The 26,456-nt window shown below is 50.2% G+C and overlaps 1 protein-coding gene across 3 annotated transcripts in view; it reads right to left on the bottom strand.

The window, feature by feature from the left end:
• Nucleotides 1-377: 377 nt before the first annotated feature.
• Grhl2 (grainyhead like transcription factor 2) overlaps nucleotides 378-26,456 on the bottom strand; it is a 117,621-nt gene continuing 91,542 nt past the window's right edge. For 2 of the 3 annotated variants that reach the window (XM_040730416.1, XM_040730418.1), the window contains exons 9-16: nucleotides 26,208-26,366; nucleotides 23,424-23,511; nucleotides 22,837-22,979; nucleotides 21,586-21,617; nucleotides 15,286-15,380; nucleotides 13,207-13,292; nucleotides 5,073-5,137; nucleotides 378-3,027 (exon numbers count right to left, since the gene is read on the bottom strand). In XM_040730416.1, coding sequence (XP_040586350.1) covers nucleotides 2,913-3,027; nucleotides 5,073-5,137; nucleotides 13,207-13,292; nucleotides 15,286-15,380; nucleotides 21,586-21,617; nucleotides 22,837-22,979; nucleotides 23,424-23,511; nucleotides 26,208-26,366 — 783 coding nt within the window. In that variant the 3' untranslated portion in view covers nucleotides 378-2,912. The remainder of the gene's footprint in view (nucleotides 3,028-5,072; nucleotides 5,138-13,206; nucleotides 13,293-15,285; nucleotides 15,381-21,585; nucleotides 21,618-22,836; nucleotides 22,980-23,423; nucleotides 23,512-26,207; nucleotides 26,367-26,456) is intronic. The other variant, XM_040730417.1, reaches the window with a different exon arrangement.

Below are 26,456 nucleotides of genomic sequence, written 5' to 3'. Positions count from 1 at the left end.
ACAAATGCACAGGATTTCCCCAACAGTGTGGGTCTTGGGAGTGTCAGGAAACATGGATATGGAACGAGTCACGTGGCCTCAGTCTATCTGTAGAGGCCGGCACCGGTGTAAACCAGCAGGAAGAATCTCAGGACCCACCTGAGGGAACCAGTCAGGAGCAGCTGTGCTGGAACCTTCCAGAGCCACACGGGAGGCCTCTTGCTGCCCTCTGACCCTCTCCTTATTTTAGCCCGGTATAACTGGGGTGGGGGAGGGGAGCAGGTCCATGCCCCACTGTAAGCATGGCCTAAAGATGCAAGAGCAGCCCAGACGCCAGAGATTCCTCATCGCAGGCAAGGAGCGCCGGCGCTCACCACACAGAAATCAGATGCTGCTGCTTGACACGTGTTACGAATATTTATTTTTTCTTCTTCTTAAAAATGTACAAAAAAATAAAATAACATATTTATAGTTTATAGATTCCCCCTTTCCCATTTACAAAACTATTAAGTTACATTTACTCTTTTTTTTTTAAATGTGGGAGCAGAACTGTATGCATATTAATCTCCCCTTCCTCATCTTTCAGAAAGGGCCATTCTTAGAATTTGGCACAAACCCCTCTTTTCCTCTTGCGTTTCCATGACTGTTAAATATGAAGGAAAAAAAATAAATGTTTTAACTCATTTCATGCTTCCCAGGTTCCTGCATTAGGACATATTTTTAAGAACCAATTTGCAACATGACAGCCCACTGTGTATTTTTCTGCCTGTTCCAAATTCTAAACACCAGGGAAGTTTCAACAATGTGAGGTCATGGGACCGAAAACACTTTCTGGCCTCATGCATCCCCCACCTTTTATGGATTACAAAACAAAACAGAAAAAAAAAACTTTACTTGGGTGAGATTTTTCAGGGCACAAAGTCAAGGCAAGCTTTTCTATCTTGCCGGAGTGTTTTTGTTCAAGACATGACTCGGCAAAGCTCTGCTAACACAGCAAGGGGCAGACACACCGAAGTCCCCCAAGGGACACTCCAGGACCTGACACTGTCACTCTTGTGACTCTGGCTTCTATCCCTTGTTCGGAGATGCCTATCACAAGCGACCCCAGCGTGCATCTGGAAGATCAGCCAATCACAGTTTGAGCTAACCCCAGGCGCTGAAGAGCATATAAATGTCCAATAGAGTTAGTCCATCTCAGATCAGATTCCTGCCTGTACCCTAGAGGGTCCCCAAGCTGCTGGTTCTAGGAATGGCGTTTGGAGTGGAGGAGAGGGCTGGAGCCCGGCTGAACGCAGGATGCAAACCTTTGGCGACACCAAGGACAAGGGGCGCCTGCCGGGGCTCTCAGAAAGGCGTCCCTGGGAGCCCTTGGGATCCTCTTCACATACTCTCCATCCCGTTCAGTCTGTCTCCAGCTTTGGAGAGGAGTAGCTGGTCTCGTGCCAACCTCGGTTGCTCCGGGCCTAAGGGGCAGAAGGGGCAAGAAGGCAGGAGCCGAGGACGGAGCCTCCAGGTAAGACATCAAAGTGCTTTACAGACAAACCTGGACCTTTCCATGGAAGCTGTCCCAATCATCCAGGCCTTAGAGTGGGGTGCGCCTGGCCACCCAAACTAGTACTCAGCCCACGGGGGCACATGCAAGTCCGTAAGCAGGGGCCCATGACCGGGCATGCTTTCTGACTGTTCAATTTTCTCTTGACCTCCAAAGGGTAAGGAGGGGAGCAGCCTCAGCTGTCCGGTGTGCCTCCCAAAGCTGGTTTTAGAAGTGCCGGGGGCTCTTCCGGCTTCCCACAGCCTGCGCCGATAGCCCCGACCTCTTCCAGTCTCCGGAAGCAACGTCTGCTGCAGTATCACAGCCCAGCCAAGCTTCTGGCTCACTCCGCAACGCTGCGTTTCCAAAGGGGCCACTTGAGATGAAGGACACACGTGTAAACTGTGAGGCGCTACCATGTCCAGGGTCCCCACGATGGTCAAGCAGCAGGTCCCAGGCACAGGGCCCCGGTGTCACCCCCTGCAGCAACTTTGCAAAAGGCTTAAGATGCCCGACACCAAAGCGAAACAAGGCACTGACCCTACGGCCTTTTCCCCCAGGGACATCACCATGAGATAAAATGTGCCGGCCTCAAGGGAGTCCGCCACATTTGAGGAAAAAGGGGCTGGCTCCCTCTGGGAACGGGGAAACACGTCCTCAGCCATGGCCCAATGGAGAGTCCATCCTGGCATTCACCACGGTCACACGACACCCCAAGGGGCCACTTGAATTCTCCGAGTGTCTGGGTATGTGTCTCCTCCGGGCCAGTGGCAGTAAACACGCCCACACACCACAGGTAAAATATATTATTGCGATACTATGTACCAAATATGTACACGGTCATCAGGCAGACTTTGTGTTCCTTATCTTTATCACCGACATGGTGTGGGAACGTCTTCCTGTACTACAAGGCCCAGTGGCTGCTTGGCTGTGAGAACCCCTGGAGGTATTTAGTAAAATGACCTTCCTCAGAGCTATCTGGAGGTTTGGGGCAGGGAAGTGGGGGCCCCCTCTCACCCCACACCCCGGCTCTTCGAGATGAGTGGACTGGTTTTGTTTCCCTTGAAGGGGAGCTATCAGTAACTTGTGGAGTCCTGGAGGGCCTGGGCTCCAGGCTCTGGGGGGGGAATAACGGGCAATAAATAAGGACCTGCCAGACCCAAAGAAAATTTGCTGAGGGGCTCAGGCTTCGGCTCCACCGGGAGGAGCAAGCAGAAGAGTCAAACAGTTGACAGGGTCGTCGCCGGGCCTTGGGCCCCGCCCCCTTCCCGGCAGTCTTTGTAACAGTCTTGTGAGGTGGGTGAGACGGATCTCCAGGTTCTGGGGCAGCCAGGATGCAGTCTATCCCGGGGAGGAGGGCACTGAAGGGAAGCTCCTGTCCAGGGGAACCGTGCCCCAGGGCTCAAATCTCCATGAGCGTGACCTTGAACCCCTCCACCATGCTCTCCATGTTCAGAATGAAGGTGTCCTCGTTCGAATAGTGCTCGATGATGTTGTCGTCCATGTTCACCAGGATGCTGTCATGGTTGGGGGGGGGGGGGGGACGACACACAAAGCCAATGAGCAGAGGGTACCCCTTCAGGCTGGGTGTTCCCTAGCCTTCCAGTCCCTTCCTCCAAAACCAGGTTAAAGAAAACAAGAGTCTCGGTTTCCCTGAACGGCCTTCATCATGATTTCTCACTAAACAGGGCTTCTGAGACCGCTTGGCCCAACACTTACACCTTTACACATTAGTCAACCAGGGCTCAGAGAAGTGAGCCGAGAGCCAAACCATTGCTGGCTACTGACAAAAAAAAAAAAAAAACAAAAACAAAACAAAACAAAAAACAAAAAAACAGCCCCAAATAGTTCAGCCCCTCGGGACGTTTATTACAAACCTCCACTGCCCTTGCCTGAACACGTATGTGCAGAAAAAAAAAGAAAAAGAAAAAAAAAAAAAACAGTACAGATGGGCTTCAGAGCAGCTTTGGAGACAAGTTTTATGCCGGTGATTTGCAAGCAAGGAACAACTTGGCCAGTGAGGACTAGGCTAGGTCTGAAGCCGGCCTTACCTCACCTCCAAGCTACCCCACCTCTCCTGGGCTGCCTACCCCAAGGTGGTTTGGTTTCAAGAAAATACTCTTCCAGGGTCTGTGATTTTTTTCCCTTAATTTTTGTGTTTTTCCTGAGTGTGTGTGTGTGTGTGTGTGTGTGTGTGTGTGTGTGTGTGTGTGTGTGTACACCATAAGTGGTGTGCGGTGCCCTCAGAGTTCTGAACTGGACATTTAACCACCTGGGATTAGAATGGCAGATGGTGATGAAATTGAACCCAGGTCCTATGACTGGGAAGTGCCCAGTGCCTGGGACGATCTCATTCTTGCTAGTCAGAGCTTTTAGTTTGAGAAGTCTGAGAAGCAATGACTCCCTGAATCCTTTTATACTGGTGCCACCGGGCAAGACTTTTGGCCTGTCACGGAGGAAGCCCATGAAGAGCCTTGAAAGGAGCAGGGGAGCTGTAGACACCCCCCCCCATCTGCGTTCTGTTTACTAAACAAAAGGACCTGGAGCAAAATGCTTAAGCCAGCCCAGGCTTCACTTCCTCATCAGCAAACTCACTTATGAGCAAGGAGGAAACAGGAAGAGAGAACTGAGTAGGGAAACCAGAGCCCCTTGACCACCCCACCAGGAAGGACCAATTGTTCCTAATGATGTGGGTGAGCAGGTCCAACCGTTTGAGAAGATTTCATTAGTGATTGCCTTGGAACAATTCCCTGCATCCCTCGACAGGTTTTTGTTCCTGTGACACTCAGAAGCCAGCGACAAGAGTGGTGACCTCTTCCTTGTCCCCAAATGTCCCCACCAGCTCTGTGCCTCCCTTCCACTTGCAATGCTGTCCTACAGATGCCAGCGTCTCGGGTGACATCTTGGCAGTACACTGTGGGTCTCCCTGCCTCAATCACTAATGATCTTAAGTAGCGATCGTGGGCCACGGAGGCGGTAACAAGAGATAAAGAAATGCACCTTGCAGTCGTGCAAGCTGTCGGTATTCAGGCGTCTGTACTGGCCCGCCCTTGGGGTTCTGACAGGACACGCCCTCAGCCACAGACACTAATAGCACCACCTGTGCACATTCACTGCGTTCCCTCGTAAAAGAGGCCTGCCCAGCCGGGCAGTGGGTGTGCATGCCTTTAATCCCAGCACTCGGGAGGCAGAAGCAGGCGAATCTCTGTGAGTTCGAGGCCAGCCTGGTCTACAAGAGCTAGTTCCAGGACAGGCTCCAAAGCCACAGAGAAACCCTGTCTCGAAAAACCAAAAAAATAAATAAATAAAAATAAATAAAAGCACCCTGCCCACCTCCCATCCTGCCCGTCTCTGTCTCTCTTTGTCTGTCTGTTCCCCTCTCTCTCCTTCTCTCCTGCTTCTCCTGTCTCTGAGGCCGGTCTCCCCCCTCCCTTTTTTATGATCCCATATCTTAATAATTAAAAAAAACCTCTGCTTGAAACCAGTTGGAACGGTGTCTTCCCTTGTGCATGGCTTCTGGTAAATGGCCACAGAAGCCAGCTGAGTTTAGCTTCTTCCTTACCCCTTTTTGCTCTTCTTATAAAGCTTTGTGATTTTCTCCACGGGCAGTCCATACTTCTCAGACAGCTGAAACATGAACAACAGGTCAGCAAGTCAGCAGGGAACAGGGGCACCAGTGGAAGCCACACACAACAGAACACTCCAGCTCAGCTCCCCTGCCACCGAACACAGCACAGTCTCCCTAATGAGACAAGCTGGGGGGTAAAAATCTCATTTATAAGGGACAAAAGCCTCAGTTTTCCTGAACTACCCAAGCCACTGGCTTCATAGATCGGTAAAATGAGGTTCTTAGAAATGAACGGAGCCCCAAATCACAGTCAGCGACAGGTGGGGTCCGGACCTAACTAACGGGGACCCCTGACGGTTCTCACCAAGTCACATTTCCTCCGCCCTTAGCAGGATGAGGATAAGAAACATGAATTGCAGTTCGTGATGTGAGCGCCAGTGCACTGTGTCAGAGTTTATATCCGGTACGGCTCTATTGGATTTCTCTTTGGACCTAAGTCACGCAGCAAAAACGATCTTGATGTAAAAGTGGTATTTCTGATCGGTTTTTTTAAAAAAAGTAAAAACAAAAGGCTTCTGATAATCACAGTGTTGGATTAAATAGGTTGTCAGTTTAAAAAAATAAAAGGCTTCAAATCACAGTGTTGGATTAAAAAGTTTAAAAAAAAAGGCTTCTAATCACAGTGTTGGATTAAGTAGGTGGCCACACTTCAAAACAGATTCCAAGTGAGCTGTGGAGTGTACTCCAGACCAGCCTCAATAGGTAGCGAGAAAAAAAAAGTTCAGGGGATAAAAGATTTATATATGAAAGACGAGGCATGGACGAACAGGAGAAAATAGCCATGGGCTGATTCTCCAATATAACTATCATCTTAAGGCACAGTTTTCTAGAGACACGCATAACCCACAGGAAAACCCGAGGTTAACTATTAATGACAACGTAGAATGTTAAAGTTACCAGTAGATCAAAAGCCACCACGAAGAAAAATAACACCCTGGGAAGCATTTGAAAATACAAACAACGGACGCAGCGCAAACTACTTTTAAGTTTAAAAAAAAAAGAGCTGGACGGATGGGAACCAGGGTTAGGGGAGAAAATGCAACAAAGGAACATTTCGTAGAAGAAAACTCATGGGTAGTAAGCGTGTGAAAACTGCTGCACTTTTATTTAAATTTTCCAAATGGAAGCAATAGCAGGGCAGTACTTTCAATTTATCAAACGATCAAAAATTGCAAAGGGGGCCAGAGAGGCAGCTGAGCAGGTGAGAGTGATTTTTTTGCTTCTGGTTTGAAGCTCTAAGGGATCGGATGCCCTCTTCTGGCTCCTGTGAGTGCCTGCACACAGGGCAGACACACAGACACATTAAAAAAAAAAAAATCTTAAAACAGAACAAAGGTGACGCAATAATCTAGCACCAGTCAGAGCGTGAGGAGACAGCGGTGTCCGGGTTCTGTAGACTGGGCGATGATGAGAAGCCTCCTGGGAAAGGAGTTTGGCGGAGCATAAAGTTTTTAAAAGCTGGTATGTCCTGACCCTCGCGGCGTGCCTATATCCATATCTATATAGTCTGACATACAGAAATATTCTCATACTCAGAGACATTCCCGACTACCACTCTTCATCACAGAGAAAACACCCAGCTAAATACCTTGATATTTTCTTCACAGCCCTCATTTTAAAACTGGGAAACTTACACCACTTACACATTTTTAGAACCTTAGGATATTAGGTGGGGGGAAACAGGTGAAGATTTGCCTTGCAGTATAATCCTGGCTGCATTTTTAACCTTTGCGTGTGTTCAGATGTACAGGAAACATCTAAGTGGCATGCCAGTCTATTAACGGTGGCTCCAGCTGATAAATGGTCAGCTTCAAGCTCGCTTTACCTTGCGGAATTCTGTAGTGGCTATTTTTACGATGGTGTCATTTTTGTAAGGACAAAGTGGCAGGGGCTGAGAGATGAGTTCTGGAGAGATCTGCCCCAGATAGGTGTCATGCCCTCTCTACGAAATTACTAAGGGGTCACAGGCAGCTGGGGCAGGTGAGGTTCGGGACCATGCTCAGGAAGCGCAGCCGTGGCTACAAGGCAGGCTGGAAGGGTCCTAGGGGAGACATGGTGTCCCAAGAAGTGTTTATTCCCACCCTTCCATCCCCACCACAGAGCGGGAGGAACTCTCCATCCGTACACCCAGAAGCAAGACATCGGAGGACAGAGAGGCAGGGTGGTGAAGGGAGAACCGGGCAAGCACTTGACCTGAGTTCTTGCTGAAACAGCAGCCACATTCCAGGGTGACCTAACTTCCTCACTCCTTCCCTGGGGTTCTAGAAGCACCGAGTGAACAGAGCTAGTGCAGAGAAGCCACGTGAGAGCAGCCTGCTTCCACAATACTCACTGAGTTACTTCCTGCTCTGAGGTTTGCGGGTTCTCACAGGGGATGGATGGATGGATGGATGGATGGATGGATGGATGGATGGATGGATGGATGGATGGATGGATGGATGGGAACTTGTGTGGAGGGGGGAGGGGCAGCATACAAGCAGGTACTCAAGGGGGATAGACAGGAAGTGACCTAGGCTATCCTGACCTCCAGACATGCCACTGCCAATCCCACACATGAAAGCATACTTTTTTTTGTAGGTGTGTGTGTGGGGGGGTTGAGACAGGGTTTCTCTGTGGCTTTGGAGGCTGTCCTGCAACTCACTCTGTAGATCAGGCTGGTTTCGAACTCACAGAGATCCACCTGTCTCTGCCTCCCGAGTGCTGGGATTAAAGGGGTGTGCCACCAACGCCCAGTTGAAAACACACTCTTGTGCAAACACATAAAGACACGGATCGTTTCTTTGTTTTTGTTTTTTGTAAATGAGCATACCACCTTCTAGATTACAGAACTACCCCGTCACGTGGCCTGGCTCACAGGCTGCAGGAAATCCGTGTGGCTGCAGAAACAGCCGCCAACTCCACACACACACTACTTCTGAATCTGCCTGTCACGGAACCCTCTGACTCAAATGTCAATTCACCCCTGAAGGGAGGGTGGGGACACTGTTCCAGTCCTCCTAAATGACCTGTATTTCATCACTGTCAATATTATTATTTTAAAGAGAAAGAAACTTAAAAAAAAAAAAAAAAAAAAAGACAGGAGACCCAAAAGAGACTGCGGGAGATTGCCAGGGAGGCCGGGCGACAGGAAATGCGGAGGCGATGAGGGAGAAAAATACCCTAAACTCGCTTTATTCAATCTAATGCCTGGCACGCTAATGCCAAGAACCGCAATAGAGTAAGACGCCCTTTGTACTCATCCATATACACCTCCAGGTAATTTACGGCTGAAGACGGGGAGTCTGGACCGGGAAACGGAAGCGTGCTCTTGAGCTACGGAGCCCCCATCACCCACAGTGTCTGCCACCTGCTCCCAAGGAGCGTTTACTACGCTGCCGTTTAATGCCCTCGATGGCTCCGTTTTATGGGTGACGCCGTCCTTTTCATACAGCTCACCCAGGGATGCAGCACACGGTGGGGAACTCTGGCTCTCAGACAGACACACAGGGACCTGATGGCGTCACACTTTCACTCCTGGAATCGCCAGGAGCCTGTTGCCTCTGGAACACTGCATCCCTTTATCAGAGACAATAGTCGGTCTCGTCAAACTCTCAGTGACCCACGGAGGAGGTGTCCCAGGCCGGGCCAATTCGGCGTCACAGGGGAACACGAGGAAATAGCTTATGGGGACACTCCTTGGCTTAAACACAGATTTGCAGGATCTGGCTCCCCATAATGTATAACGAGAGGGCTTATTTCTACCCCAGTGGAGTAGCTTTTAGAGGAGAATCAGGGCCAGTCCCAGTGAGGACACACACCGGGTCATGACTCTCAAAAACATTTGGGTTCAGGCAGGCCACTCCTGGGAAACCTGCCAGGAGGGGCGTGGGGGGGGGCTGGAATCAATGGCTGTAACTGGAGCTCTCTGATGGCGCCTTTGAGACACAGGTGGGGGGTTTCAATGGGCCCAAGTATAGAGGTAAAGTTTCTACTGTGTTCCTAGGAAGGGCCGGGAACAAAGATGGGTTGGCAAGCAGAATGTCTCCTAACAAACTTCCTTCAGGGGTGTTTTTTCCCTCACCTGATGTCATCTCTTTTTTTGCAAGTAGCCTTTAGTTGTCACCCAAAATAAAAAAATAAATAAAAAATTAAAGAAAACCTTTTAAGTGACAGCATTATTCTGAAACTGAGTCAAAACAAAATATGAAGGCCCAGAGTCCTAATTCCGCCATCTTGTTTTGAGAGCTAGCTTTCTGTGGGACGCCGGACTGGGAGACATAGAGTTCCTTCCTTGGAGCAGACGTCGTCCTCTGGCTCAGGGGCTTTGGAGGAGACGCTGGCACAATCCCCACAGCCCCTGCCTAGGCAGACACTTCACACGGGTAGGTCACTACACAACAGATTTGCCATCCATCCTTTTGGACAGTGAGCATTTGGGAACCCAGAATCTGAACAACATTCTGTGTTTTCCCACGCTGGTTCCTACTCAAAAGGATGGTTTAGGCCTTTAATCCCAGCACTCGGACGGCAGAGGTAGGCAGATCGCTCTGAGTTCCAAGCCAGCCTTGTCTACACGGTCTGTAGAGCAAGTTCCAGGATGGCCAGGGCTACATAGAGAGTTCTTGAAAAACCAAGGGGAATAAAATGATAGTTTAGTAAGAAAGACTCCATTACCATGGCCTTACTGGGCCAGAGAAAAGCTCCTGTCCATACGGTCTCATTTGGTTCTCATCATGGCCCTGGAAGCCAGATACTCATAGTATTTCCATTTTAGGAATGAAAATCAGGCTAAGAAACTTTGTCTAGCTGGTAAGGAGCACTGCCAGATTCTGGAGAGGTTTTCTGAGGCCAAAGACTATATAGTATTTGCATATCTATATATGTAGTATTTACATGCTGCCCATATTTATGCCACTATCGTTACATGCATATATACAGTCTGCCCTGACTACAGGGTCTGCACCCACAGGCTTAACTGACCAAAGACCAGAAATGCTTATCTTATAAAAGTTGTGTTCATACTGAATGTGAACAGATACATTTTGGTCATTATTTCTTGAACAATGCTATTTACATAGCTGTTACACTCATCAGGTAGTGTAAACTAGAGGTGATTTAAAGCATATGGAGGGATGTGCAGAGATTATAAACAAATACACCATTTTGTAGACAGGACGAGGGCTTCAGCACTCGTGGAGTTGGTTATTATAGAGAATTTCGGGTATGTGCATTATATGCACAGGCACTAATGCATTGCAGCCTATAGACGTGTACTGGCAAATGTGAGTGTAGTAACAAGATATCCTGGTCCTCCCAGGATCCACATGCCAGTGCTTTCTTACTTGACACGGAGATCCAAATACATTCCCCATAGAACTATGCTGGCAAGATGTAGCGTTCTTCAAAAGGCACCATCCAGCCGGGCGATGGTGGCGCATGCCTTTAATCCCAGCACTCGGGAGGCAGAGGCAGGTGGATCTCTGTGCATTCCAGGCTGGGCTGGACCAATAAGCCTCCAAAACAATACAGAGAAACCCTGTCTCGTAAAAACAAACAAACAAACAAAAAGGCACTATCCCTGCCATGTGCCGGAGTCCTCCCTCAATACAGCCTGTGGTCCTCCACAACCACCCCTAAGGTCCACGGACTCGGCTGACAGCTCACCCCCAGCCCTCATCTCCGGAGCACCCTGAAAGGACTTGGCCACCTTTCCCCGCTGCCTGCCACGCCCCAGAGTCGAGCAGGTAACTTGTGTTGGGACTTTAAAGGGCCTTTTGTTCTAGAGCTGAAGGGGAGATGAAGCCAGAATCTAACTGGAGCTAGGGAGGGAACCTGACTTAGCTCAAAGGTTAGCCCATCCCCCTGCTCATCTTCTAGTGCCAAAACAATGCAGCTTGAGGGGCTGCCCTTGAAGGAGGAAGTGCAGGCTGGGAGGTGTGGAGGGAGGGAGGGGAAACTGTGGTGTCGGGATGTACTGGATGAGACAAGGATAAATTAAAAAAAGAAAAGAAAAAAAGCCGGACTGGGGTATGACATGTCCAAAGTTGTTCAGAGAGATCTGAAAGCTTTTATAGGTCATTTGCCCATCCTGCAGCTGTTTCAAGGTCATTTAAAAATCTTGGTTCTGGGCTGGAGAGATGGCTCAGCAACTAAGAGCGCCTGGGGACCTGAGTTCAATTCTCAGCACCCACATAGCGGCTCACAACCGTCTGTAAGTCCAGTTCCAGGGAACCTGACACCCATGGCAAAACACCAACGCACATTTAAAAAATAAAAATCCTGGTTCATCCCTTCTAGGCCCTGTGTAGTATCTGCTCTTACCAGTTTAAAAAAATCAGAGCAGATTGTGGTGGCTCGCGCCTTTGATCCCAGTGCTGAGGGAGTGGGGGGGGCGCATGACAGAGGTAGGCAGATTTCTGAATTATAGGCCAGCTTTGTCTACATGGTGACTTGACTAACAGGCTGGCTGGGATACATAGTGAGACCCTAACCTCAAAAAAAAAAATTATGGTTCATTCGGAAGGATACACTCCCTGTGCTTTCTTGCTTTTGCTTCTGGGTTTGTTTCTGCTTTGTGTAGAACAGAAGTCGATACTCCCCCGCCAATCACGACAAGCAAAAAGCCCTCCTCCATCTGTGCTTTTTGGAGGGTGTGGCCTTGCTGCTTAGCTCAAAATTGACCTGGGGACACGAAACACCAACGCAGGGGCAGCACAAAACCCAGGCGGTCACGTTCTTACGCATTATTTTAAATTTTCCTGATTATCAGTAAGAACCACGGACAGACAGAAAAAATCATAATACATTCACGATATTACACAATGGTTCACGCGAATTCTGAAGCTCCCTCATCATTTCCAGAATGCATTGCGCACTAAGCTCTGTCCCACCTTTGGCTCCTAAATCCCTGGCAACCACTCTCTCTCTCTGTCTCTGTCTCTCTCTCTCTGTCTCTCTGTCTCTCTCTCTCTCTCTGTCTCTCTCTCTCTCTCTCTCTGTCTCTGTCTCTGTCTCTCTCTCTGTCTCTCTGTCTCTCTCTCTCTGTCTCTGTCTCTCTCTCTCTGTCTCTCTGTCTCTCTCTCTCTCTCTGTCTCTCTCTCTCTGTCTCTCTCTCCAGAAAGCCATTGATTCTGATAACACTGATAAGTTGAATCGTGTAATAGATGCCATTCTGTAGCTCCCTGCCCAGTCTCACTCCATATATCCTCCCAAAGGACCGGAAACAGGTGCCCAAACAAAATACTAGCCCGTGACAATGGCACCCCAGGAGGAAAGACGTTGGGTCTGTCAGGTGAATAAATGAAAAAGAAAAAAGAAAGAACTACGTTGTTGTCCACACGGTGGACTAGTACCCTGCTAGGATGAAGTGCTGACTTGTGACACATTCCGTTATGTTGGACGTCAAGGGAAGGCACAGGTGGAAAGGATAGGCAGATGCTCGCTCTGCGCGTAGGACCTGATTAGACACTGCAATGTTTGCCCATAGGCACACATGTGGCCCCATGCGAACAGTTTATCAGGCCAGCAGGCCGCCAGGAGAGACAAGAGACACTCCCTGTTGGTGTCCCTCATCTCTGCTACACCCTTCACGAGGCAAGTGTGAGAATTCAGTACATACTCGGGGCGCAGTCGAAGCTGGGTGAAGAAACGGAGTTTTCCCAAGTCAGGCTGACTAACCCTGCTGAGTCAGGGGTGAGAGGGGAGAGAGAACCATCTGTAGCTCTGTAGGTCCCTCCCCTAAACCAACACACGTGTCTTCTCTTCACTTCCCGGATAGGCTGCCGTAGCCAGCAAGGCACCACGTAGATTTGGGTTCGTGTGTATTTGGAAGCCACGCGCACCAAATTCGGCTTTGTGCTAACAGACGAGTGAAAACACCCCGTTACCCCTCCTCCCCAGCATCTGACTGGGACGATTAGTCTGAAACCGACGGGAACTTGGTAGTTACTCCAAGAGTTTGTCCTAACAAGCCAACAGGACCTGACGCTCAGGAGCCACCCTGGTAGCTGCATTGTCCTAAGTAAGTTCTGCCAAGGCACATAAGGACAGGCAGGGCTCCTGGAGGCTGAAGGCGAGACCCATGGCTTACCGCTTCCATCAGGCCCTTCACCGTGGGCGACTTCAGCATCAGAGCGTCGAACACGTCATCGTTCTCCTTCCTCACGTACAACAGCACTGCAAGAGAAGGGGGCCGAGGCTGAAATCCTGCATCCATCCATACTCAGGAAAACAGCCCGGGTCAAAGGAAACCTCCAAACCCGGTGAGCCTAGATCTCAACCGCAGTGGAGCCTTCTAGCTACCATCACCACCTGCAGAACCGGAAAGTGAAATCCGCTACATCCAAGCCCGCACCCCTCCCCCTCCTCTGCCCCAAAGGCTTCCTTGAAGCTGTTGCTTATAAAGGACAGGGACTCTGCCCATCCACCCTCCCCACCCCACCCCACTATGAGCATTCTGTGACCCCCAGGGAGGAGAGGGAGGAGGCTTCAGGGAAGAAGAAAGTCTTAGGCAGGGGAGTGGGAGTGCCTTCTCGTTACCAGATACGAAAATGAAGTGCCAATTAAAAAGCAGACTGGCTGCATCGCCAAAAGTTTATAAATTTACAAATGCATGGCCTACATGCTAGCTAAACTGCCTGGTAACCTTGATAAGGTTATCAGAAGAGGAGGTGATATGAGCAAATACGGAAAAGCCCTAAGCCCACAGACACCAGTTACGTCCACATGAGGACAATTAAGTTCCAGGGGAAGACACAGCTGGTGGCTGTTATTCGATGGGAATTACATGGTGGAAGTTCTGTGGCTCCTTCCTGAGGCTCTCAACAGCAGAGAGAGAGAGGAGAGCAGTTCCCAGCAGGCTGACCCTAGGGAACCCTGGAATTGCATCCTATTAAAATGAGCATTACTTACAAATAACCTCTCCTCCAACCATTGTCTTTGAAACACGATCTTCCTGGTTGCCCAGGGGTGGCTGGGGGGTGCTGGATGTGTGGGTGAGGGGGCGGGGACAGTGCCAGCCTTCTAAAGTGTTCTGGGTGTGTGTGTGAGCTGCCTACCCGCCAACCCCCAACCTTGTTGGCAGCCATCCTGGTGGGCGTGCTGGGCTCCACAGAGGGCTTGCCCGGGGAGTCGGCTTTCATTAGCTGCTTTCTGGGGTGCAGCAGTAGTAGGAGTCAGCCTGCCGGCAGCAACCAAACAACCACTGAACACCCCAGACGCGGTACAGCCACAGGCAGACGGCCTCTGTGGAACCCCAAAATGTCACTCCAACGACAAGTAGCTGGAAAGGGAAACCAACTAATAGTGACGGCTTTGGTGCTAATCGTGGCCGCCTCCTTCTTGGGAAACTCCTGACAGATAACCAGCAGAAGCTGTCATTACGACCCTGAGCCAGGAAAGTAGTCCGGTGACTCTGCCAAACTTCTCCAAAGAGAAGAAGGGGGGCATGCAGAGGGCAGTTTTCTTACTGCTGGTACGTTAGGGTACCTGCCCTCTATGCCTCGCTGACTTAACTTTTAACTAATGCCTGGTACAATTTCTAACGGCGATCTTGGTGCCGGTTTCCATGGGCTCTGAAAAATCGTCGTCGGACTAGCTACTGGCGTATTAATGTGTAGTGGCGGTCCAATTTCACATTCCACATGCCAGAGTGACTCCTAGTTTCCCTAGGACTCTGCCTTAACACTAAGTAAAGCCAGGGAGGAAAAGACACCAAAGCATGGAGGTGAAAAAGGTGACAGTGAGCTAGGCTTTATGGGCACGCCCTGCCTGTTGTAGATTGTTTCCACCTACTGAATGATTCTGAACCATTGGTCCCTGGAGACAGCACTGCCACACACACACAGACATGAGCAAACACACACACACACACACACACACACACACACACACACACACACACACACACGCACACACGTCTCTTCTGAACTGTGTATCACTGCTGGATGAGTCAGGACACACACTACCATTCTCCCAAGGCAAAGGAAAGGCCTGTAACCACCCATGTGAGGAAAAACCCACTAGGGTCAGCACTCATTCAGTCTGGGGGGAGCTGAGTTCTTCTTGACAAGACAACACTCCCCCGGCCCCGCTCCCCCAGCTTTTACACGGGGACAGACTGTGCCCCGAGCCCCGACTGTGTCAGTGGCGTGCCAGGATGGAGAGGTACCTCGCTTTATGTTTTCTTCTTTAATCTGCTTGGATGGGGTTGGACCGAACTCATCTTCCATGGGTCTGAACATCCGCTTAACCAGGACACTGCTGCTGGAGAAGACAAGCAGAAACGGGTAAGTACGGTAAGTACGGGAAGCGTGTCACCAGGTCTCGGCCCTGCGGGTGCCCGTCCCTTCCCCCTTCACACCCGCTCCTTCCCGGGGGCGAGGGGGCAAGACATCCACATGGAGGGAAAAAGCTTTTAGAGGGAAGACCACGGCTGTGCACCGAAGATGAACCCAAAGGTGGAAAGCTGGCCTCATCCCCCTTTTCCTTTCAGACCAGGGCTGCGGGAAAGCTGCTTTTACCACCAGGGGCTGCGAGGCACCCAAGTTGCAACAGCCCCTCACATCCAAGGCCTGGCTGCCCTGTGTGCCCCTGAGGGTCCCTTGGAGCACAGCAGGAGACAAGGCAGGCCACCTCAGCAGACCTCTCTGTTGGGGACCATCCCGGTTTCCCACGGTCCTCCCTTCCCTAGTTGGCACACAAGGGAGTCCAGTCTATTCCCTCTCTCTTCCTCCTGGAAGATGGCGGCGGTGCTGAACCCTGAGCACTCTGTGGGCCAGCTCTGGTAGTTCTGCATCTGCTTCCAAAACCCCTGTGCGTTGCAGGCAAGCTAAGGAAAGGGAAGGGCTGACAGGAGGAGACACGGGAGGACAAATCAGAGAAGTGGAGATTATCCGTTACTCTCAGGAATGTAGATGCAGGTCTGTGGAAAACACTAACCCCTGCTGGGATTGTCTGGCCCATGGAGCAGTGCCTGGCAGATCACTTAGAATTCTTAGCACAGGAACTCTGAGGGCAGACCACCGTGACTGATTCAAAATCCCCGATTTATAGTTTATTACTATGCAGACTCGGACGCGTCTCTCAACTTCCCTGGGCCTCAGCCTCCTTATCTTTAGAAGGAGACTGCTGACGTAGAAATGGAAATATTTGAGGAGCTGGAAATATTAATTATGCCCAGTTGATCATTACACACTATGCACACTGTCAAATGATCGCGCCGTGCTCTATAAATGAGCACAAATATCATGTACCAAAATGAAATTAATTAATTTAATAACATTGAAAAGGAGGCCCGACAGGTGGCTCAGCGGTAGAGACTGTATACAGCCCTTGTAGAAGATCCCGGTTAAGTTCGGAGCACCCACGTCAGGCGGCTCAGGCTTCAGTAACTCCAGGTCTAAGGGACCCAATTCTTCTGCCCCCATGAACGCCTGCACTCAGGTGCAAATATCCACAGGACACAGACACACATGATTTAAAGTTGATTTAAATAAAAAAAAATTAGAGGGTGCTCAAGAGAATTCAGTGAGTGCTGGGGGGACTCACAAGGCCTTAGGACTGAGGGTTAGCACAGGTGACGTTCTAAATGAAGACAGAAGATGCTAATAGCCACAGGCTGGGGAGACTGGAGAGTAAGAAGTGTGGAGAAGACTAGATTTTTCCATCCAGAGCAAAGCGTCCAACTACCACGTGGTCTTGGCACAGGAGACGGACATGTACTCACTCCAGTCTTGCAGACAGCACGAACATCTCTGGGACTCCTGAGTGACCTTCCCGCCACCAGAGAGCCCCTCATCCCTTCCCATGGGAGGTCAGTAGAAACCCAAGGGTTATAAAAGCCCACGGCACACTCACTACCTGCGGACAGTCCAAACAACACTTCTGTCCATGCTAGTATCTGACATCACGGAGCCCACGGCACACTCACTACCTGCGGACAGTCCAAACACTCTGTCCATGCTAGCATCTGACATCACGAAGCCCGCGGTGCGGAATTGACCTTCCCACGTGCCAAAGGGCGTAGCAGCCAACCAAACTCCTTCACACAAAGTCCAGGCCTCACAAAGCCCACTCAGGTCTCACGGGCGCTCCGAGAGCCAGCCTGTGTCCACAGAGACAGAAGGCTCAAGTGTTCACGGCCTTACCCACGGTGACTCAGATGACCGGGTAAAAAGGCTGTAACACGCGCCACCTTCAAGGGAACCGTCTCGTGAAAGGGTTACCCAAGAACCTGGGATCCTGGTGAGGACAGGGAATGAGGTCAAGGACCAGCGCTGGCTGCCTTAATTCATCCCCCCTACATCAAACAGTGAAAACAGCTGAGGAAGATGGAAAAGCTCAGGTCCCGTTCAGGACACTGCTCTTTGTGGCCTGTCCTTGAGGCTTTGTCATAACAGCACGGCACGGCACTCTGCCTTGGAACTGGAGTGACCATGAACTTAGGACAAGAAGATTTTTTTTTTTTTTTGGTTTTTCGAGACAGGGTTTCTCTGTATTGTCTTGGAGGCTGTCCTGGAACTCGCTCGGTAGACCAGGCTGGCCTCGAACTCACAGAGATCCACCTGCCTCTGCCTCCCAAGTGCTGGGAATAAAGGCGTGCACCACCACCGCCTGGCTCAAGAAGATTTTTTTAAACTTCTTTTTTTTAAGATTTATTTATTCTGTCTGTAGGCCAGAAGAGGGTGCCAGATCTCATTACAGATGGTTGCAAGCCACCATGTGGTTGCTGGGAATTGAACTCAGGACCTCTAGAAGAGCAGACAGTGCCCTTAACCACTGAGCCATCTCTCCAGCCCTAGAAGATTTTTTTTAAGAGAAGAAAAACCCACTCACACAGCAGCCAAGGGCCATTAAGCTAATAATTGGTAAACGGCCTGAGATATTACTAGACACCTTCTCATGCCGTGTAAGAGTCAAGCTACTTCACCAAGCAAGAGTCATTTCTATTTTTCCAGTTCAGCTGACTTGAGAACACCTTTTATTCCAAGCCACAGCAGGTTTTGTGATTAAAACAGTACCTTAGCTTTCTCTTGAGGCCAAATACGGTTCTATAAACCCAGGAGTGGTCGGTAAGTTTTCTGTGTTCCCAATCCACTGGTTTTGTATATTTTCAAATCAAGACCAAACAGGCGGCTATGACTCGCCCACTCGCCAATAAAGAGAATACGGGGTGCAGGCCTTGTGTTGCCCAGGCCAGTGACACTGGATGATACGTTTCAAAGATCAGAGAGCAATGGATCCGAGTCTCCCCATCTCCGTCCCACCGGCCATCAGGTAGAAAAACTCAGGGCCAGCAGCCTACCAGCCATGAGCACGTGGGGTCGATCAGAAGGCAAACCAGACCCTTGACGTCAACCAACGAAACCAAGATTCATCAGCAAGGGAAGTGTGACGTCTGAAGCCAGATTAGGGGTTAATTAGAGCAGGGTACCCAGGATTTACGGTGAAACTTCTAGAGAAGAGTGAGCTAAGTCCTCCGTAACACCGCTGGGGGGTTGAGCAGCTTCTCCCATAGTGGAACAGGAGGCTGGGTCAAAATCACAGAGGAGGGAGGAGCTTAGCCTGACCCCAGTCCTGATGGTGGCCGTGACAACGCTACTGAAATCGGTACCCGCCTCAGGGCTAGATGGAGGCACCTGGTAGCCTCAGAGCTCAGGGACCTGTCTTCTCTGCCAGGAGTGCTCATGAGACGAAACCAGGCTGTGTCTTGGCAAAGGCCGGGAAAATACAGGGAAGCTACACAATAGGATAAGCCCACCACCCCCAACCCGTGCATTCTCCTCAGCTACAGGTCAAGATCTGAGGAGACTGAGTAAGGGAGGCTACAGGTGAGTGCTGGGAATTATGGGTAGGCACTGGTTACACACACACACACACACACACACACACACATACACACACACACACACACACACCTGCTTCAATCACGTGCCAGCTAGAGGACGCTGAAGAAGTCTCCTGACCTCTCTCAGAGCCCATTTCCTCATCGTCAACGGCAGATATGAAAACATGTTTCCCGGGACCCTTGTAAGGAACTTCATGGCACGGCTAAATCCCAGCGACGAATGAAAGCTTCTTCTTTCCAGGGCGCATGAAGGAACTAGTACCGATGTGTCCCGGGGAAACATCCCTAGCAGGGGCTCAAGAGCTCTTCATTTCACGTGGCGTGGGATGTCAGTCTTCCCGTTAGTCTGATGGGGGATGCCCTTCTGTGTATATGTAAACAAAGCACTGTTGGCCAACAGGGAAGCAAGACAGGTGGGACTAGGAGTCTAGGAGGATTCTGGGAAATGTAGTGAGGGGAGTCGTCGCCATGCGATCTCCCAGGAGGAAAGGACGCATTGGGAGGGCGTCCTTGGAAAGATAAGTCCTTATAAAAAATATGTATTAGTAACTATGGGTCAATAATTAAGTCAGAGCTAGCCAATGAGAAACCGCAGCAAATGGCCAACAGCGTCATAATTAATACAGTGTCTCGTGTGTTATTTCGGGGCTAAAGTGGCGACGGGACCCAGGCGGCTGGCGGGAAGACTACACGTTACACTTAGTCTGTAGACTATTTAAAATCAGGCCTCTGGGACTGGGTGTGGTGGCACCTGCCTGTAATCCCGGCACTCAGGAGGAAGCCGCAAGCACATCTGTTGTGAGTTTGAGGCCAGCCTGGTCCACATAGAGTATTCCAGGCCAACCAGGGCTATACAGTGAGACCCTGCCCATCATCCCACACATGCCATAAGATCTGGCCCTCAGTCTGTCACTCACTTGCCGACTTCTGCTCCAAGAATGGAGTCACCAGTGACTGCCAACTCTCAAGCGTCTTACACAGAACGGGGAAGCAAGGCCAGGCCTGACTACGGATGCGAGAAAACAATCTTGGGGTGTTAGTTACATACGGCTAATGCGAACAAAGAGTGTAAAATAGACATCGAGGATTGAATGCAACTTGAACTCGCCTTAAGAGAAAAAATACAGTGTCCAGTTTGTAGGAAGGGAGTTCCCGATACAATAATTCACGTGGCTCTAAGCACGTCCGTCCTGAAAACCAAGTTTCGAAAGACCAGAAGAACTTCAGTGGCTGAGTCGGAGAGAGCTGGCTCTGAGGTGAAGGGTGCTGGCTGCCCTCCCGGGACCTGGGTTCGATTCCCACACAGGGCAGTTCACAATCATCCAACGCCCCCTTCTGGTCTTCGTGGGCACCCAGCGCGCAAAGGGTACACAAAACACACCCATACGCATCTACCACTTACCTATTTATTTTTTGCTTAAATGTAGTTGCCCCCACGAGGGAAATTAAGATGTTAAAAGACAGTTATATTTTAACTAAGATTGGTTGCAAGAAGTCTGAATGCTCAGGAAGGAAAAAGTCTTATCCAGAGAGTAGACCAAGAGCCAAGTGACAATAAGTTACAAGCTGTTCAACAGATCTAGAACTTGCTTGCTCATCTCAAGTATGAACATATTGGAGCGAGAGACCCTGAGGGGACTTGTGAAGCACACTTGCTCCTGGGTGTGTCTGCCAGGGTGTTTCCAGTAAGAATTAATTACCTGGAGCGGACCATGACACAAAGGGGGAGGGGGACATTCTCCTTTTGTTTCCAGGCCACAAGAGGGAACAACTTTGACATCTGCCCCCTGTTCTGTTCTGCCACAGACCCAAATGTAATGGAGCCAGCATGGTTAGTTGTTCCAAAAACTGTGAGCCACAGGGAGCTTTCCCTCCTTTGAGTTCTAAAAGCTGAAACCCCCCAGCCCTCAGAAACAACATGAGCTCTGCCATGTGCGGAGAACATTGTATCACAGGGAACATGCTCACATGCTCGCAGGAGGCAAAGACGGCTCAGCACCCACCTCCCAAGAATGCGCTACAGACATTACTATGGCCTTGAAAAGTGTTGTCTCAGTGGCTTTAGGACGGTCCTTTTGTGTCTGCAAACTTCTGAGTATGTCAAATGAATTAGAGATAGAGAGCACATTGAAGACTCAGCTGCCCCTGATGGGTGGGCATATGTTCTCGGCAAAGACAGAGAACATCTTGTCCCTGACACATACAACCTCTTATCTAAAGCCCACGGGACAGCAAACAGGTTTCTCAACCTGCTTGGGTCCCCGTCAAAGCTGCCAATCTATAGCGATAGTGAAGGCTTTAGGAGCTGTGTTGGCTCTTAGCTAGGTCCTATGTTGGATCAACAATGAGACCCCCTCCCAGGAACCATCAGAAAGACCCCAGCCAACGGTGCACCAGACGGGTCACTTTTCACCAAAGGAGACCACAGGAAGGAAGGAGAGCAGAAAGAGGGGTGTGCAGGGAGGAAGGCAGTCACCTGCTGCCACCCAACAGCCCCTTGGCAGTTCTAAGTCACGACACACGGGATGTCCCCACCTCCCGAGCAGGGTGGTCCGGGACCAGAAGGTGCACTGCCACCCATAGAAGCAGTAAGTGTTTAGAATTAAAGGCGTGGTGTCTTACCCTTCTCGTTCATCGTCTGTGTTGTAATACACCTGTCAGGGACACAATAGGCACTTGTAAGACCAGGAATCTCAAGAAGAAGAAAGATACATTTGATTAACAATGTTCTCAACTGTCTCTCAAGAAGAAGAAAGATACATTTGATTAACAATGTTCTCAACTGTCTCTCAAGAAGAAGAAAGATACATTTGATTAACAATGTTCTCCGCCTCTCTCCCTGTCTCTCTGTGTGTGCTCTGTGTGTATGTGCCTGTGTGTGTATGTGCCTGCGTGGTCTGTGTGTGTAAGGAAATGCAGCCTCCTCACATTCTCCCTCAGGATAATGTTTAGATTTCATAAAGTCAATTCACAAACGTCACTATTTCTAGCTAAGGCCAGTCTGGTGTAACCAGATTACTCAGCCCCTCTGCCGAACGTTGCTCCTGACATTAAGTTCAGAGGTCTCAGGGCACAGACACAGAGGTGCCCTACTTTTTGTTTTTATTGAGCAATATCGTAATTAGCTCTCCTGAAGAGATGTAGTTTTCCTGAAGAGATGTAGTTTTCATCATTAAACTTGTAGCATCCGCACAACTAAACTGTCATGATGACTTAACAGTTGAACATCTGTTTAGTTTTGTTTTGTTTTGTTTTGTTTTTGGTTTTACGAGACAGGGTTTCTCTGTATTGTTTTGGAGACTGTCGGTCCAGCCTGGTCTCGAACTCACAGAGATCCGCCTGCCTCTGCCTCCCGAGTGCTGGGATTAAAGGCGTGCGCCACCACCGCCCGGCGAACATCTGTTTAGTTTTAAACCCTTCATTTCATTTGGAGATAGACGCATAGAACTTAGCTTTATGAAGGAAGATCTAACATATGTTTTTTTAATCCTTCAGGTGACAAACGATTTATACAGTCAATGAGAACTATTAATTTACTAAGGAAAAAAATTGTTGACAGCGTCTTAATTTCTCCCCGCAGGGCTTTTGATGTGGGACAACGTTATCGCTGCAGTTTTACTTTTCACCACCAGGTGGCGATGTGCGCGCCCTGATAGAGCCAGCTACATGCACGAATACACAACTTCGTCCAGGCAGCTCCTGTTGCTTTGTCAAGAGTTTTCTAACGACAGCTCACATCTGTGTTTGCCATGGTTAGGATTCTCTCCCAAGTCTTTTTTTTTTTTTTTTTTTTTTTTGGTACGGAATGATGCCGGCTTTCCTGCACCAGCTTGGGCGTGCAGGGCGACAGGAGGGTGTGAGCAGGGGCCTTACCTGCCCAGTCCTCTGCAGGTTTGCAAAGTGAACATCTGGGATGAAGAGCACGGGCTGCGAGTGCAGATCCGGCATGGTTTTGAAGTAGGTGATGTCACTCTTCTTTTGCAAAGGCAGGGCGGCCAACTTCCCGTCGGAGGAGGCTGCGTGGAAACACAAAGCCGGTGAACAGGGTTCCGCGTGGCCGAGAACCCTCAGCCGGTCTTAGCCAGAGTGCACGGTTCTCCCCGGAGCTTTCTCAGCGCCCTCGACACGACCAGGCTTCCGACGTCCTCCCCCGGGGCCCAAATAAACAGGAAGTCCCTGGGTTTCTAGGAAGCATGTGGATGGCAGGCTCCTCACTCCCCGCCGTTCGCCCTGAGTATAAGACTCCGCCTGCTTCCACATGAATGACACCCACCCCACCCACCCCACCCCACCCCACCCACCCCACCCCACCCGACCCCACCCCGTCTCCACTGCAAGGGCAAGGACGGCCTTGCCGCCTTCCCCTGCTGCCTGCTTCCTCCCCTCGGTCTTCTCAAGGGACCCAGCTGGCTGCAACCTGCCCTCAGCACAGTCTGGGGTGGGGGCCGGGGGTGACTCACAGCTGTTGCACTGCGTTTGCGAGGCCTGGCCTTTCCCTTTCTTCCGGTTCTGCTTTCTCTCTTCATCTCGGATTTTTCTTTCCGCTCCCTGGAGAGGGCAAACAGGGAGAGACCAAGAGGGATATGTTCTCAGAGCATTCAAGGATATTGGGGAGCACACACACTCTCTATCTATCTCTCTCTGTGTCTCTCTCTCTGTCTCTCACACACACACTCACACTCACCCTCTCACACACTCGTGCATGCGCACACACACGAACACACACATGCACACGCGCGCACACACTCTCACACACATTCTCTCTTACACACACTCACACTCACTCTCTCATACACGTGCGCACGTGCGCGCGCACACACGCACACTCCATGAAAATGGGAAGCTAAACAAGGAAAGGAACCAGGAGCCCTCAGCTCCCTCCTGCAGTGAGGCCCTCGGATCTACAGGCTGCCCACAGCCCAGCTTGCCTCCTCGCCCTGTCTCAGGCCTATTTCACGAACTTGAGTTTCGACTCCATGTGGAGAGAACCAGCTGGGTTTTCTAGCCCAGTGTCACGTGCTGAGTAAGCGGTGACTCTAACAGAATGGCCTAGGAGCTGGCACTCGGGGCACAGACAGCTTTCAGACGAATGAATATGGCTGCTCTGTGAACTTCAGAAATAGTCACCACAGGAAGAAATGAAGGGGCATTCTCCTCTGAGCTGTAGCCACACGAAGATGAGAGCTCACTCTGCACACCAATGCGGCCGCCCTGTGTGCTTAGAGACACTGCTCATTCTACCACACCGAAGCACGAACCCTCTCCCTTCTGCACTCCTGCTATCCGTAATTGGACTTTTTCATTGGCCAAATTCAAGGCCACATTACCAAGCCTTAACTGCTTCCCTAGCCGACCAGCCGTCCCTCATGGTGGGCATGATTCACTGCTCATCTTTCTGGTTGGCTGTTTGTCAACTTATTTTCCTCTCATGGTCCCAAGATGGAGACGCTCCTGCATGGCTTCCTCCTGCTCTCTTTCTTCAGGAGAGCTCACTGGCACCATGTGTCCACAGCGCCTTAGACAGAATTCGCTGGTGCCCTACACAGGTGACATTCGAGGGACATCCAGGTCTAAGTTTCTTCCTTAGGTCCCGGTCCTTGTTAACAATCCCTTTCCCCTGCAGTAGCTGTTTAAGGGACAGAGTCTGTCTGTTCAAGGGGCAGTGTCTGTCTGTTTAAGGGACAGTGTCTGTGTAAGGGACAGTGTTGCATAAGGGACTCAGCAACCTCCAACCTTTAGAAATGGCCTAAAACTATCACAGACAAAACAGACAGTCTTGATGATATAAAATGCACTCCCTCCCGAGCAAGCAAAACAAGGGAAGAGAGGGAGGGAGGGAGGGAGGGAGGGAGGGAGGGAGGGAGGGAGGGAGGGAGGGAAGAAACGAACAAAGGTTAAAAGTCAAAGCCAAATGCTGAACATACTTGGAATAAAATATTACATAAACTGGGAGGCAGTGGCCTACACCCTTAATCCCAGCACACGGGAGGCAGAGGCAGGCAGATCTCTGTGAGTTCGAGTCCAGCCTGGTCTACAGAGCAAGTTCCAGGACAGACAGCTCTGAGCTCTCCAGGAGTTGACTTTTCCCTCACCAGCTTCCCTCAGAACACGGTTTCTCCCTGGAACAGAGGTAACTTCTCATGGAAAACAACACGGCAACATTCGGGCTATTTGCACACACCCCTCAGCTCGGGCCTGCAGAATGTGCATTGCCGGGTCATCCCACACTTCCCTGCAGTGAGCGCCTTGGACAATCTCTCTCTCTCGTAAAGCAGCTCCATTATTCTCCCTCTAAGAAGCTGGTATCACACGGGTCTTCAAATGATCCATGCTACACTTACAGCTGTGACGATCTCTTGTAGAGAGTTTACATTTTGCTACTGTAACTATTCTGTTTCCTTTAGAGTAGGAGTCCTGGAGATGAGAGCAGTGTGCACTGAGTGTGTAAGAACCCATGAACTTAACTTCATAGGTGTGATTTCTCTTTCCCAAAGCTGTAGGTGAGGCCCCAAGCAACCCCTAAAGTGTCAGGATTACATCGATGCATTCTACCATAGTATCTACACCCTCTGAATGTTCTAGATCTGTCATTTCAGCTGCGTATTCTGACCAAGGCACAGCAAACTACCAACTAAATGTGAGCTCCCCTAGTTCCAGACCAGAGAGTTCATGTCTGAAGTGAAGCCTTTAACACTGGTGACGTCATGAGGCTGATCCCTGATGACTCCTGTGTCCTTATGAGACATAAAGCACAGGAGAGCTCTCATCTCTCTGTCCCATGTGAGGAGGAGGTAAAAGGGAAATGACCCTCAGTCTTGGGCCTCAAACCCCCAGAACCTGTCAAGAGGAAGCTCCCCTTGTTCACTCCACCTAGCCTGTGGTGTTTTGTTTTAGCGACCTGAGGACTGAGCCGTAGGGCAACGCTAGTCATTAAATGAACAGTAAGGATGACAGGCTGAGAACAGCAGCCAAAACCAAGTGCAGTGGGCACGGGTGACTCCTTACGTATCTAGCAGGGCTTGAGGATGAGAGACTCCCACTGCCGTGAGATCAGGAAATGGTTCAGGTGACTCCTTACATATCTAGCAGGGCTTGAGGATGAGAGACCCCCACTGCCGTGAGATCGGGAAATGGTTCTTTGCACACGGCTAGGCGAGAAACAGTGACAAGGGAGGAACGCCGTTAAAGGCAGCAGCTAGTCCTAAGGGCAGTTGCCTTCCTGACAAACCGCTGTCCTTGCTTACCTTGTCACAGAAGACCTTGATTTGGCAGTATGCTCTGTGGATGGGTTTATTGCTGCGGTTGTTATAACTGTATGTGTCGATCTGAATCATCAAGGGAAGCCCTTTCACGCCCTTTTGGGAGGAGAAATCTGTGCTCAGGCAATTCACGGTGATGAAAATCTGGAAGGAGACAAAGAGGAAAGTTCACAAACCGCCGCGCAGCGGATCTCCGGGGCGAGGCCAGCAGCCATGTGAATCTGAGTCCTACAC

The sequence above is a fragment of the Mesocricetus auratus genome, unplaced genomic scaffold (assembly GCF_017639785.1).
Source record: "Mesocricetus auratus isolate SY011 unplaced genomic scaffold, BCM_Maur_2.0 Super-Scaffold_100023, whole genome shotgun sequence".
Classification (NCBI taxonomy): Eukaryota; Metazoa; Chordata; class Mammalia; order Rodentia; family Cricetidae; genus Mesocricetus; species Mesocricetus auratus.
The sequence above is the reverse complement of the archived record's forward strand: the minus strand, read 5'-3'. Positions and strand labels throughout refer to the sequence as shown.